The 16,073-nt window shown below is 41.0% G+C and overlaps 1 protein-coding gene across 1 annotated transcript in view; it reads right to left on the reverse strand.

Annotated features, from left to right (window-relative positions):
- ttc38 (tetratricopeptide repeat domain 38) overlaps window positions 1-12,938 on the reverse strand; it is a 55,470-nt gene extending 42,532 nt beyond the window's left edge. The window contains exons 1-2 of the mRNA XM_048607864.1: window positions 12,830-12,938; window positions 5,457-5,534 (exon numbers count right to left, since the gene is read on the reverse strand). Of these exons, the coding sequence (XP_048463821.1) occupies window positions 5,457-5,534; window positions 12,830-12,859 (108 nt within the window). The 5' untranslated portion in view covers window positions 12,860-12,938. The remainder of the gene's footprint in view (window positions 1-5,456; window positions 5,535-12,829) is intronic.
- Window positions 12,939-16,073: the final 3,135 nt, after the last annotated feature.

A 16,073-nucleotide genomic window follows, 5' to 3' on the forward strand; every position in this document is an offset into this window, starting at 1 on the left:
ACTCACACCAGTTGTATGATCTTTTGATTTCTCTGCCCTTGATCTCTTTGCCTATAAACTCTGTGTCTGTGCGCCCTGCTCTCTCGCTGCACCTGACGAAGGGACTGCGCTCCGAAAGCTTGTGTGTTTCCAAATTAAACTGTTGGACTATAACCTGGTGTCGTGCGACTTCTGATTGAAGAGCTCTGTCTCTTTCGCATTGGCTATTCCCCCATTCACAACAAAGCAGTCAGTTCTCCCTCTCACAACTGACACGAGAGTGCTGCTTTTTTTTCAGTCCTGTACGAGCACCAGAATATAATTTTAAATTCATGGATTTCTGAAATACCAATGTTGCAAAAAGGCAGAATTTCTCATCCCAATGTCAACTTCTCTCAAAATTATTTTTCTCCCACTTCTCCCACTTCTCCCTTTTCTGTGTAAGGTTATGATAAGTTAATGAAATACCTCCTTTCATAAATTCATTTTTATCAGCCCTGTTTTTTTTTATTTTGGACAATTTAGAATCATAGAGTCATACAGATGTATAATTCGGAAACAGATCCTTTGGTCCAACTTGTCCATGATGACCAGACATCCAAAATAAATCTAGTCTCATTTGCCAGCATTTGGCCTATATCCCTTTAAACCCTTCCTATTCATATTCCCATTGAGATGCCTGTTAATTGTTGTAATTGTATCAGCCTCCACCACTTCCTCTGGCAGCCCATTCCATACATGCATCACCGTCTGCATGAAAAAGTTGCCCCTTAGGTCCCTTTGAAATCTTTTCCCTTTCAACTTAAACCTATGCCCTCTAGCTTTGTACTCCCCCACCCCATGGAAAGGACCTTGGCTATTCACACTATCCATGCCCGAGCCACGTGCAAATTGGCATAGGGCAGCGAGGATCAGAGAAGTAAACACGTGGCTAAAAGAGAGGTGTGGGAAAGAGGGTTTCCTTTTCATGAGGCACTGGCATCAGTTCTGGGACAGGAGGGATCTATACCGCTGGGATGGACTCCACCTGAACAGGGCCGGGTCCAGTGTTCTGGCGAAAAGGGTAAATAGGGTGGTCAATAGGACTTTAAACTAGTAAGTAGGGGGGAAGGGAGGAGTGAGTGTACAGGGAATATAACAATAAATGGAAGGCAAAGCAGCAGGTTAGCAGGTGATGAGAAAGGTTCAACTCCATTGAAAATTAGGAAAAAAGTTAAAGGGAAGGAGAACTCAAGAGCTGTTAGTAATGGAGGTGATAGGACTCAAAAAGAAGGTGCAAAAACTGGCATAAGGGCACTTTATCTGAATGTTCGGAGCTTTTGAAACAAGGTGGATGAGTTGACAGCGCAAATCATGGCAAATGGGTATGATTTAGTGGCCATTACAGAGACATGGTTACAGGATGGTCATGACTGGGAGGTAAATATCCAGGGGTATCAAACTGTTCAGAAGGACAGACAGGAAGGTAAGGGAGGTGGTGTCGCTCTGATTTCTAAGGATGATATCAGGGCAGTAACGAGAGATGATATAGGTTCTACTGAACAAAAATTTGAATCCATTTGGGTGGAAATTAGGAATAGCAGGGAGAAGAAATCACTGATAGGTGTGGTCTATAGACCACCAAATAATGACATCGTGGTGGGGCGGGCAATAAACATAGAAATAGCCAATGCATGTAAAAATGGTACAACAATTATCATGGGGGATTTTAATCTACATATCGATTGGTCAAACCAGGTTGGTCATGGCAGCCTTGAGGAGGGGTTCGTACAATGCATCCACGAAAATTTCCTTGAACAATATGTAATGGAACCTACGAGGGAGCAAGCTATCCTAGATCTAGTCCTGTGTAATGTGACAGGAATAATAGTTAGTGATCCTCTTGGAAGGAGCGATCACAGTATGGTCGAATTTAAAATACAGATGGAGCGTGAAAAGGTTAAATCCAGTACCAATGTCCTGTGCTTAAACAAAGGAGACTACAATCAGATGAGGGAGGAGTTAGCTAAGGTAGAATGGGAGCAAAAACTTTATGGTGGGTCAATTGAGGAACAGTGGAGGACTTTCAAAACGATTTTTCACAGTGCTCAGCAGAAGTATATTCCAGTGATAAGGAAGAACTGTAGGAAAAGAGAGAGCCAGCCATGGATGTCTAAGGAAATAAAGGAAAGTATCAGATTGAAAAAAATACATACAAAAAAGCAAAGAGTAGTGGGAAACTAGTAGACTGGGAAATCTTTAAAGGCCAACAGAAAGCCACAAAAAAAGTTATAAAGAAAAGTAAGATAGATTATGAGAATAAACTAGCTCAGAATATAAAAACAGGCAGCAAAAGTTTCTATAAATATGTAAATCATAAAAGAGTGGCGAAGGTAAACATTGTTCCTTTAGAGGATGAGAAGGCCAAGTTAATAACTGGAAATGAGGAAACAGCCGAGGCTTAAACAGTTATTTTGTGTCGGTCTTCACAGTAGAAGACACAAATAACATGCCGAAAACTGATGGCAAGAAGGTTATAACAGGTGAGGACCTAGAAACTATCATTATCACTAAGGATGCAGTGCTGGGTAAGCTAATGGGGCTAAAGGTAGACAAGTCTCCTGGCCCTGATGAAATGCATTCCAGGGTACTAAAAGAGGTGATGGGGGAAATAGCAAATGCACTAGTAATTATTTACCAAAATTCACTGGACTCTGGGATGGTTCCCGCAGATTGGAAAACAGCCAATGTGATGCCACTGTTTAAAAAAGGAATTAGACAAAAAGCAGGTAACTATAGGCCAGTTAGCTTAACTTCGGTAGTGGGGAAAATGCTTGAATCTATCATTAAGGAAGAAATAGCAAGACATCTGGATATAAATTGTCCCATTGGGACACCCAGCATAGGTTCATGAAGGGTAGGTCATGTTTAACTAATTTGGTGGAATTCTTTGAGGACATTACTTGCATGGTGGACAATGGGGAACCTGTGGATGTGGTGTATCTGGATTTCCAGAAGGCCTTCGACAAGGTGCCACACCAAATGTTGCTACGTAAGATAAAGTTGCACGGTACTACAGGTAATGTATTGGCATGGATGGAGGATTGGTTGACTAGTAGAAAACAAAGAGTAGGGGTAAATGGGTGTTTTTCTCGTTGGCGGTCAGTGGCTAGTGGTGTGCCTCAGGGATCAGTGTTGGGACCGCAATTGTTTACAATTTACATAGATGATTTGGAGTTGGGGACTAAGTGTGGTGTGTCAAAATTTGCAGATGTCACTGAGATGAGCGGTACAGCAAAGTGTGCAGAAGACACTGAAAGTCTGCAGAGGGATATAGGTAGTCTAAGTGGAAAGGGCAAAGGTCTAGCAGATGGAGTACAATGTTGATAAGTGTGAGGTCATCCATTTTGGTAGGAATAACAGCAAAATGGACTATGTTTTAAATGGTAAAAAATTGCAGCACGCTGCTGTGCAGAGGGACTTGGGTGTCCTTGTGCATGAATCGCTAAAAGTAGGATTGCAGGTGCAGCAGGTAATTAAAAAGGCAAATGGAATTTTGTCTGCCATTGCTCGAGGGATGGAGTTTAAAAACAGGGAGGCTATGCTGCAGCTGTATAGGGTCCTGGTGAGGCCACACCTGGAGTACTGTGTGCAGTTTTGGTCTCCTTACTTGAGAAGAGATATACGAGCACTGGAGGGGGTGCAGAGGAGATTCACCCGGTTGATTCCAGAGTTGAGAGGGTTGGATTATGAGGAGACACTGAGTAGGCTGGGATTATACTCATTGGAATTCAGAAGAATGAGGGGAGATCTTATAGAAACATGTAAGATTATGAAGGGAATAGATAAGGTGGAGGCAGGGAGGTTGTTTCCACTAGCAGGTGAAACTAGGACTAGGGGGCATAGCCTCAAAATAAAGGGAAGCAGATGTAGGACAGAGGTCAGGAGGAACTTCTTCACCCAAAGGGTTGTGAATCTGTGGAATTCCCTGCCCAGTGAAGCGGTTGAAGCTACCTCGCTGAATGTTTTTAAGGCAAGGCTAGATAAATTTTTGAACAGTAAAGGAGTTAAGGGTTATGGTGAGTGGCCGGGTATGTGAAGCTGAGTCTCAAAAAGATCAGCCATGATCTTATTAAATGGCGGGGCAGGCTCGAGGGGCCAGATGGCCTATTCCTGCTCCTAGCTCTTATGTTCTTATGTTCATGATTTTATAAACCTCTATAAGGTAACCCCTCAGCCTCCGATGCTCCAGGGAAAATAGCCTCAGCCTATTCAGCCTCTCCCTATAGCTCAAACCCTCCAACCCTGGCAACATCCTTGTAAATCTTTTCTGAACGCTTTCAAGTTTCACAACATCTTTCTATAGCAGGGAGACAAGAATTGCATGCAGTATTTCAAAAGTGGCCTAACCAATGTCCTGTACAGCTGCAACATGACCTCCCAACTCCTATATTCAATGCACTGACCAATATAGGCAAGCATACCAAACACCTTTTTCACTATTCTATCTACCTGTGACTCCAGTTTCAAGGAACTATGAGCCTGCACTCCCAGGTCTCTTTGTTCAGCAACACTCCTCAGGACTTCACTATCAAGTGTATAGGTCCTACACTGATTTGCCTTTCCAAAATGCCAACTCACATTATCTCCTCGGCCCATTGGCTCATCTGATCAAGATCCCGTTTTACTCTGAGATGGCCTTCTTCGCTGTCCACTACACCTCCAATTTTGGTGTCATCTGCAAACTTACGAACGATTTCTTTCTCATCCTTTCTCCTTTTTCCTCTTTGTCCCTTCTCTTTTCCTCCCAACAATAATGCTCATTTATGAGCATACAAAATGTGAGGTTGAAAACAAAATATGCCGGAAATCACAGCTCTGATGAAGAGTCATCTAGACTCAAAATGTTAGCTTACTCTCTCTCCATGGATGCTGCCTGGCCCACTGTGATTTTTACATCTACCCTTCTCATCTACCCTTGTTAACCACCGACTCTCTTGAATTCTACTCCAGCTCTTCTGACAATCCTGCTTGACTCTTAATTGCATTTTCTCCCCTCTTAAGCTCGCTCTGCTTTCTTTCTTCCCTACACTGCTAACCCCAGTGTACCTCCATCCTCCGACCACCTCTATTATACTTCATTGTTCATATAATGCTCCAATTTCAAACATCACCTTTAAAGTCCCCTGGTTGCTGTGTAAAAACAAAAATGTGAATTTTGCTACACAATACGGATTGGATGTACTGGACAAAATGTATAAACATTGATGTGCAGAACCTCAAGTGGATGGGATGGGATGGGGCTAAATGGGGGTCAGGTAGCAGAGTGGGGGCATTCTTGTGAAGCAGAAATCAGTGGACCAAATGACGAGTTTCTATTCATAAATTTTGTTCAATTTTGAGTTTTGAACCTCAGGTTTTCATTATTTTTGAGTGTTGGGAATGCAAAAGGTATTAGTCAATGGATTTAACACATTTTATTAATACTGAAGCCTTACCTGTGTCAGAAAAGCATCATACATTTTGCAAGCCTCATTGCTGGTCGTGGAAAGGGGCAGACCAATATCCTGCCAGGCCTGGGAACAAATCAGAGTATGGCATGACTGAATCAATTTTACTGCAAAAATTAAGAGAAACTGTTATGCAAAATATGCAAAACTAAACATTGAAATGTCTGTGCACACAACATTAGGCAAATACAGACCAAATACAGTAAAGGCTAAAACCAGTCAACAGTTCAGGCAACACCTGAAGATAAAAAACAGAGTTAATATTTCAGGTCAATGAATCTTTATCAGACTGGTGAAAGAAAGAAATATGAGATATACAAGGTGTAGAGCTGGATGAACACAGCAGGCCAAGCAGCATCAGAGGAGCAGGAAGACTGACGTTTCGGGCCTAGACCCTTCTTCAGAAATGGGGGTGAGGAAGGGGGTTCTGAAATAAATAGGGAGAGAGGGGGAGGCGGACAGAAGATGGATAGAGGAGAAGATAGGTGGAGAGGAGACAGACAGGTCAAAGAGGCGGGGATAGAGCCAGTAAAGGTGAGTGTAGGTGGGGAGGTAAGGAGGAGATAGGTCAGTCCAGGGAGGACGGACAGGTCAAGGGGACGGAATGAGGTTAGTAGGTAGGAGATGGGGGTGGGGCTTGAGATGGGAGGAGGGGACAGGTGGGAGGAAGGACAGGTTAGGGAGGTGGGGACGAGCTGGGCTGGTTTTGGGATACGGTAGGGGTAGGGGAGATTTTGAAGCTTGTGACGTCCACATTAATACCATTGGGCTGCAGGGTTCCCAAGCGGAATATGAGTTGCTGTTCCTGCAACCTTTGGGTAGCATCGTTGAGGCACTGCAGGAGGCCCAGGATGGACATGTCGTCTGAGGAATGGGAGGGGGAGTTGAAATGGTTCGTGACTGGGAGGTGCAGTTGTTTAGTGCGAACCGAGCGTAGGTGTTCTGCAAAGCGGTCCCCAAGCCTCCGCTTGGTTTCCCCGATGTAGAGGAGGCCACAATGGGAACAGCGGATACAGTATACCACATTAGCAGATGTGCAGGTGAACATCTGCTTGATGTGGAAAGTCTTCTTGGGGCCTGGGATGGGGGTGAGGGGGGAGGTGTAGGGGCAGGTGTAGCACTTCCTGCGGTTGCAGGGAAAAGTGCCGGGTGTGATGGGGCTGGAGGGGAGTGTGGAGCGGACAAGGGAGTCCCGGAGAGAGTGGTCCCTCCGGAAAGCAGATAAGGGTGGGGAGGGAAAAATGTCTTTGGTGGTGGAGTCGGATTGCAGATGGCAGAAGTGTTGGAGGATGATGCGTTGGATCCGGAGGTTGGTGGGGTGGTACGTGAGGACGAGGGGGATTCTGCCATTTCTCTGCCCAACATTCCAACTGATCTATACCCTGTTGTATCTTTTGAAAACATTTGTCACAGTCCACAACTCCACCAATTATCCTGTCATCTGCAAACTTACCAACTATCCCTAAATTTTCATCCAAATCATATATATAGAAGGCCAATTAAATTTCTTCTACTGTCCTCTTCCTTCCTAAATTAACTGTGATGTTTGTGAGTACTCTAAGTAACACAATGGCAGAAGAATCACGTGCTTGCCCTAGGCAAGATTTAGATTGATCATAAATTGGTGATAATTAGTCAGGAACTTTTTCTCATGATTTTAGCAGTGTTTAGGGACAGTTAATGGAAGATTTCTGTCAGCTCTATATGACAATTCATGTTAATATTATTGTTATGACTTGGAAAGGTTTAGTGTTAACAGCACTATGTATCGCTTTATATTTGTTTTGTATAGCTATATTGTGTGGGTTAAGAACGGAAGGATTTAGTTCCATTTTTGAGTTCTGTGAGTGGTGTAGGATGTCATGAAATTTATCTACACGAATTTGAAATAGGCTTTAAATGAAACAATTGAGGTGATTAGTTCAGCACTTTAGAGAAAAGAAACAGAGTAGAGGAGGGAAAAAGTGGGCTTTTGGACAACAAGGTATCCTGTGACAAACAGAGACAGAGACAGAAACCAGTTAATTTAGAAAGACAGAACCATTCAGAAGGTTAGTGAGTGTATACGTTTAATTCCTTATTTAAAAGTCTCATAAAGAGACATTAACTCAAGAAGCTAGTGTCAAGTGAATGCAAAAGTTTGTTGGGAAGAAACCAAGTACAGCCATGCCAGCTGAACAAGGAAGTCTAAAATGGAAACAGGGTGATCCTGCACCAAGCTTTGAGTATCTTTAAGGTTAATTTAATGGTAGATGGATTAAATCTGTTTTTCTGATATTTGTAATAAGGTAATTTTAACTGATTATTGTATGCTGTAATAGTTTTGTTTTAACCCCTTTTTGTGCATTAAACTTAAAAGTACTTGTCTGTTGAGTAACTCATCACCTCTGTAACCAATTACCAAAATAAAACTTATGTTTAATCACACCAGGTTTCACATCCGACTTGTCCAATATTACCAAGAACTGGGATCATACCAGCATAAAAACTTAAGGTATTTACTCTTGCAAAAGGTAGAGGTCTCTCTAAGAGCTGGATTCTGGAATCAGATTTAATTCTCATATATCCAGTTACTGTGACCTTTGTGCTATTTTTATTTGTTGCTAAAAATGTTTTCACTTGTTAGATGAGTGTCTTTCTTGAATTTATTTAATAAAACTAATGTTAATAATCAACTCAGCATCCGTGACTACTTTATGGTATATCATTGTGGAAGCTGAAACATTGATCGTTGTCATTTGAAGGGGTTAATCCAAAAAATTTAAGAAGGGGGACTCAATAAAATTGAAACAAAACCATAAGTTGCTGGAAAAGCTCAGCAGGTCTGGCAGCATCTGTGAAGAGAAATCAGAGTTAATGTTTCAGGGGTCCGGTGATCCTTCCGCAGAACAATAAAATTGAACCTGAAAATTATTGCAAACCACACTAGGGGTTGATGTTTCTCTTCTGACAGCAAGTGGGCATCTGACAAGCACCTTTAACATTGACCTGTGTCTGGACAGGGCTTTTAGCAGCGAGCAGTAATAGTTGACCTCTATACTTTACCCTGCCCCTTCCCACCAAAGCTACTGTTCCATACATCAAACAGGTGCTTGTGGTATAGAGACATAGGAAACATTGTTTAGCTCTGGAAAGTGGCATAAACAAAACACTTTTAAATGGTTAAATGATTTGACTGTGAGTGGAAAGAAGACAAAGTCCCAGAGGGCCACTCTCTCATTAGAGAGAGAAGAGAGAGATGACTGGTGATGAGTTTAATCTGAGAGTCACCACACCTCATGCATGGGGTGAGGTTGAGAAGGCAGGGCTTTCATGGTGACATCAGATTAAACTCAATGAAGGAAATGAACCAGCACTGTTGGTATCAGTCTGCATCATAAAACACTGTCCAGTCACTGAGCTAACTGGCAGATTTCAGAGTTGACTTCAGAAAACAAGACTATTTCTTCTCTCCGATTGAGCTAATATTCCAAGGTTTTTTCTCAAAAACATTGAGATTTATTCTCTGAAGTTTGCAGGTTTTGAATAGGTATTTTCTCCATGTAGTCTTTGGACACTGTTCACCGCACCTGACTTTTAGAATTTTGTCCTTCATTGCTAAAGGGATTGAGATTAAAAGCAGAGAGGTTATGTTGCAGCTGTACAAGGTGCTGGTGAGGCCACACCTGGAGTACTGTGTGCAGTTTTGGTCTCCTTACTTGAGAAAGGATGTATTGGCACTGGAGGGGGTGCAAAGGAGGTTCACTAGGTTGATTCCGGAGTTGAGGGGGTTGGTTTATGAGGAGAGACTGAGTAGATTGGGATTATATTCATTGGAATTCAGAAGATTGAGGGGGGATCTTATAGAAACATATAAAATTATGAAGGGAACAGATAAGATAGAAGTAGAGAGGATGTTTCCACTGGCAAGTGAAGCTAGGACAAGAGGGCATAGCCTCAAGATTAGAGGGAGCAGATTTAGGACTGATCTGAGAAGGAATTTCTTCACCCAGAGGGTTGTTGATCTATGGAATTCCTTGCCCAGTGAAGTAGTTGATGCTACTTCAGTAAATGTTTTTAAAAAAAAGGTAGATTTTTTTTGAACAATAAAGGAATTAAGGGATACGGTGAGAACGCGGGTAAGTGGATCTGAGTCCACGAAAGGATCAGCCATGATCTTATCGAATGGCGGAGCAGGCTCGAAGGGCCAGACGGCCTACTCCTGCTCCTAGTTCTTATGTTCTTATGTTCTTATAATGCAGTCTTCTGAACCATTGTAGCTTTATTGACGAGCAGTCCTTATATTTTTCAGGTTCTTTTGTCTCCAGGTAACCTTGCAGTCACTTAGATTGGAATAAATCATCTTCTGTATTTCCTTAATTAATTTGTTCAGCTTTCTTGTAAGGGTGTGATCTTCTACTAAGGCCTATCAACTGCTGCCAGGTCTGAGAAAACCGAAGTGTGTGAAACAAATCTGGAAATCTCTTATAAATAGATTACCCCCCTCACCATTAATTGGTCCTAATTTTCAGGAACTTGGCATTTGATAAATAAGTGCACAGGACAGAGACCTAAATGCTGAAACTATGGACATTGATATATTGTCATGGCCAGAGGTTCTCTATAGTTTTTGCTTCTGAGATACACTTGCCATGTTACAAAAAGTTCACAGACCACCCCTGACAAAACACAATGATTTTTTAAAAAATTTACTAGATTTCATTTTTGATAAAAATATTGATACAAGATTCACTCATTTGGGGCTCTACACATTGCAAAGTATAAGAAGATTTATTTAGAAGGGATAAGCTCACAATATCACAGACTGTAGACAATATGAGAGCACATATATCCATAAATGGACAGATGACAATGCTGACCATCCAGCTTAAAGTTCAATTTTCAGAAAGTCCTTTGGATTGACTGGAATGGAAGATTAGCAGGAAAAATGATTTGGGCACAGTCATGATGTATGTCCCTCTAATGGGAAAGATATAACAAACAGATCCAGAGCTTCCCGAATGATAAAGAAGATAGAAATTAAAATGAAGAAGAAAAAATGTGCTAATGGCTACTGCCAAGTAGAAAATAAAATTGAGATTTTTTGAAGAGGTATCAGAAAGACTCAATGAGGTTAATGCTGTTAGACCATAGACCAGAAGCTATAGGAGCAGAATTAGGCCATTCAGCTGATCTAGTCTGCTCTACCATTCGATCATGGCTGATATGTTTCTCAATGCAATTCTCCTGCCTTCTCCCTGTAACCCTCAATCCCCTTACCAATCAAGAAACTATCTATCTCTGTCTTACAGACACTCAATGACTTGACTTCCACAGCCTTTTGCGGCAATGATATCCACAGTTTCACCACCCTCTGGTGGAAATCATGTTTAACTCACTTGCTGGAGTTTCAAAGAGATAACATAAAGGCCAAAGAGATAACACAAAGGCTTCACAAGGGTAATGTTTATGGTGTGGTATAGATAGACTTTCAGAAAGTATTTTAAACATACCCACACAACAGGCTTGAGAGAAAAGTGAGAGGTCATGGAATAAAAATAGTAACATGGATACAAAATTGGCTGTATGACAGGCAACAGAGAGTAATGGTCAATGGATATTTTTCAGGAGGAGGGAGATTTGTAGTGTAGTAGTGTAGTTTCCAGCCTCTCTTTTTTCTAATTTATATTAGTGATCTGATTCTTAGTGTGCAGGGGGAATTGTAGGAGCAGAGGAACCTGGGTAAATATGCACAGATCATTGAAAGTGGCAGGACAAGTAGAGAAAGCAGCACATAAAGCATGCAGCATTCTTTGTTTTATTAAAATGGGTATGGAGTACAAAAGCAAGGAGATGATGTTGAACTTGTATACAACATTTGTTGGAGCTAGCAGGAATACTGTGGACAGTTTTGGGTGCAACATTTTAAGAGCTGTGGGCAATGATATGAGTTCATATACAGAAGGGAAGTCCTGTAACTGGTTCAAACGACAGAGCTTACGGAAAAGATGTGCAGAATAATGAACCAAGATGGATAATACATTATCAGAGCCAGAGCAATAGGAAAGAAGTCCTGAACTGAACAATGTCGGAGATTGAATTTACTGATTTGAATCGTAAATTTGGAAAATATCAACAATTTTGGTATCCTAACCAAAATAATTTATTTCAATAGAATGATTCCTCATAACAAATTTGATTTGTTCAGCTTTACAAATGATATTCAGAGCAGCCACATAAAAGGATCATAAAACAACAAAATTAAAAAGAGGTGAAATATTATCCCCAAGCTTTAGTACAGTTTTCACATGTACACTGATTACAAATCAACTTGCTTCTACTTCAATCACCATGAACTGCTATCTCAGGCTACTTTTCTGACAATGAGATCATTCAGCAGATCAAATCTACTGAAACCGTTTCTTCCCAGGCCAGAGATCAGTAACCCACAGCTTTGAAGCTGCATGCAATTCATGAAGGATTCAAGTGCAGCTCCTGACTTAGATCAATTGAATCCAAGAAGGGCTCATTGATTTGATTTGATTTATTATTGTCGCATGTACCTAAGTTCAGTGAAGAGTTCTGTTTTGCATGCAGTACAAGCAGATCATAACATACCAAGACACAAAGATCATAGGGTGATTGAACAGAATGAGGACTACTTGGTGTCACAACACAAACAAGCAGAGGGAAACGATATTTTCTCAGCTTTCACTGACAACTTAAATGCAAGACAGGGGATTTGATACTGTTTTGAAAAAAAAACAAATGTTTTACCACCATATTATATCATTCCATTGCAAAATTATTCACTAAGAAATACTTTATGCCCAAATATTCCTCTTGATTCATGACGTTGAATGGAAATTCATAACTCTGTCCCCATCTTGTTAATTATTGTTATCGGCATTTGAACAACAGCATGCGGCTCCTAATTTAACAAAAATGCACTATTTTTTTAAAAATCAAATTTCCAAACTCTGTACTATACCACACCCTTTCCCAATATCTCTACTGTTACAATTATCTTAGACAGAAAAGAAAATAATGTTTGACTGTGGCAAATTGCCAGCAATATAAACAAAATGTTTAAATGGTTGACTGTTTTCTGGCAAAAGTATTTAAGTTATTAAATGCAGCTTTCAGATTTGGCTTTAAAAAGCTCCTTTACTTCTATTCTCTATGTGGATGTCCCACTGCATATTCTTAAAAACAACAACCATTTTCCCCCAAAACTCACAGATTTTTAAAGTACGTTTTCTGTGTTCATTGGCTGTTGTACACCACCTCTGGCCCTAATATACGATGCAGCCTTCTAAACTATTGTAGCTTTCTTTACAAACACTCCTTACATTTTTCAGCTTCCTTTCTCTCCAATTTACCTTGCAGTCCCTGAGATTGGCATGCACCATCTTCTGTTCTTCTTAATTAACTTGTTTGACTTGTAAGGGTGTGATCTACCACGATCTACCAGCTGTTGTCAGCTCCAAGCAAACTGAATTGTGAGAAACAAGTCAGGCAAGCTGCTTAGATAGATTACTATTCTCATCACTAGTCGGTGCTATTTTACAGGAACTTAGCATTTGATAAATAAGTACACAGAGCAGAGACTTAAATGCAGAAACTATCGGCGTTGTTATATTCTCATGGCCAGAGGTTCTCTATAGTTTTTGTTTCTGAAGTACACTTACGATGTTACAAAAAGTTCATAGATCTTACGCAACACAAGAACTTTTTAAAAACAACATTTAATAAATTGCATTTTTAATGAAAATATTGATGCTAGCTTCACTCTTTCGGGCTCTGGACAGATGACAATGCTAACCAGCCAGTTTAAAGTTCAATCTTCAGAAAGTCCTTAGTATTGACTGGAATGGAAGGTTAGCAGGAAAATGAGTAAATGAACAATGGTGTAGCTTCAAAAAGATGATTCAGTTATGGTCAGGGCATATTCCCTCAAATGGGAAAGGTAAAACAAACAGATCCAAGGCTTCCCAAGTGGTAAAAAAGATAGAAAATAAGATGAAGAAGAAAAAGTGTGCTTATAACGAGCGTCAGGTAGAAAATAAAATTGAAAACTGAGAAGAATACCAATCAGAGGGAAGGTGAACAAACAAAGAAGAAAAGTAGGAATTATAAGAAAGGATTAGCACTCAACACAAAGAGGTCTCCCAATGTCCTCCACTGAAATATAAATACTAGAAGAGTTGTAAAAGAAGAAATAGGACTGATTCAGGATTAAAAAGGAATGGATACCTCGAAACAGGGGCCATGGCTGAGGTGTTAAATGAATAAAACCAAAAGAACTGCAGATGCTGGAAATCAGAAACAAAAACAGAAAATGCTGGAAAAGCTCACCAGGTCTGGCAGCACCAGTGAAGAGAAATCAGATTTAACATTTCGGGATGATTGACCCTTCCTCAGAACTGATGGTAGCTAGGAAATGTTGGTTTATATGCAGAAGATAGGGTGAGGGAAGGGGATAAGGAGTAAAGGAGCTCAAAGAGAGAAAAGAACAGTTGGACAAAGGAGTAGTCAGCCTATCCCCAGTATCCATTACAAACCCACTGACTCTGACATTCACCTAGACTGTACATTCTGCTTCCTGTGAAGACTCTATTCCATTCTTCCAGTTCCTCTGTCTTTGTCACATCTGTTCCAATGATGTCAACTCTGACAAGGGAACTTCCAAATTGTCCATCTTCTTCCTCAACCAAAGATTCCCCAGCACCACTGTTGAGAGGGCCCTCAGCTGGGTCCGATCCATCTCCCGCACTTCAGCCTTAAGACCCCCACTTCCCTTGCACAACAGTGATAGGGTACCCCTTGTCCTTACCTACAATCCCACCAGCATCCACATCCACAGGATCATTCGCCATCGTTTTCACCACCTCCAGTGAGATGCCACACTAGATACATAATTCCCCTCCCCTTCCTTATCTGCCTTCCACAGGGACCGTTCCCTCTGGAACACCCTAATCCATTCTTCCTTCACTCCCAACACGTATCCTCTAGCCCCACAGCACCTTCTCCCATAAACATAGAAGGTTTAACACCTGTCCATTTACCTCCTTCCTCCTCAGCATCCAAGGGCCCAAACACATGTTCCAGGTGAAGCAGCACTTTACCTGCATTTCTCTCAATCTAGTCTACTGCGTTCGCTGCTCACAATGTGGTCTCCTCTACATTGGGGAAACAAAGCATAGCCTGGGTGACCGCTTCGCAGAACACCTATGTTCTGTCTGCAAAAAAGACCCTGAATTTCCCATTGCCTACCACTTCAACACACCACCTTCTTCCCTGACCAATATCTCTGGCTCAGGCTTGCCGCAGTACTCCAGCGAAGCTCAGCACAAACTGGAAGAACAGTACCTCATTTTCTGAATGGGTACCCTGGAGCCTTCTGGACTCAAAATTGAGTTCAATAACTTTAGGACTTGAGCTTTCCCATGTTCTTACCTCAAACCCCACACACCAGGCCTTGTTATCACATAGTCTGCTATTCCACTGAAACCATTGTTAGCCACTAACAGTCCCTATTAATAGCTATTCACCCTCCTACCAAGATTGTTATCCAGTCCTTTGTCTGTCGAACAGTTCTTCTCTCTCTTTAGGCTCTAACCCCACCTATTGTTTACTTCATACTCCCTTCTCCCCACCCTATATTCTGCATATAAACCAACATTCTCCTAGCTACCATCAGTTCTGAGGAACGGTCACTCAACCCAAAACGTTCACTCTAATTTCTCTCCACAGTTGCTGCCAGACCTACTGTGTTAAATGAATATGTTGCATCTGTCTTTAATGAAGCGAGAGACGCTGCACAGGTCATTGTGACTGAGGAGGGAACTCAGACACCAGTAGAATCCAAAATTGATAGGGCAGAAATATGGTTTGTAGTGGAGTTTTCCAGGGATCAGTATTAGGACCCTCCTTTCCTGATACATATTAGTGATCTGGATTTTGGTATTTGGGTGAGGGAGTAGGGTACAGGAACAGAGGGATCTGGGTGCATATGTGCATATGTGCACAGATCATTGAAAGTGGCAGGATAGGCAGAGAGGGAAGTAAGTAAAGCTTGCAATGTTCTCAGACAAGAATAAGGATTTGGTACTCTGTTAAAAAAAAAGCATGTTGAATCAGCATGTTATGTCATTCTATTGCAGAAGTATTCCCTAATAAATACGTTATGCCTAAATATTTCTTCTTGATTCATGAAGTTGAATAGAAATTCATAAATCTGTCCTTGTCTTATTATTCATTTTTATTGGCATTTGATTAACAGCAATGTAGATCTTAAATTTATTAAAAATGCAATATCTTAAAAATAGCTCTTAAAATTAGTGGTGCCAAACTCTGTACCACACCACACCGCTTCTGGCTCTGCTATCACATTATCTTAGAGGTATTTATAATACAGAGGGACAGAAAAGAAAACAGTGCTTGATTCTGGAAAATTGCCAGTAACATGAACAAACTTTTTTAAATGATCCAAGATTTTACTTTAAAAATATTCAAGTAATTACACGCAGATTTGTCTTTAGAAAACTTCTCTTCTTTTACTGTCTGAATTAATGGACTTCTGCTGTTTATTTTTAAAAATTTTGACACCTTTTCTCCAAAGCT

The sequence above is a fragment of the Rhincodon typus genome, chromosome 18, assembly GCF_021869965.1.
Source record: "Rhincodon typus isolate 14 chromosome 18, sRhiTyp1.1, whole genome shotgun sequence".
NCBI lineage: Eukaryota > Metazoa > Chordata > Chondrichthyes > Orectolobiformes > Rhincodontidae > Rhincodon > Rhincodon typus.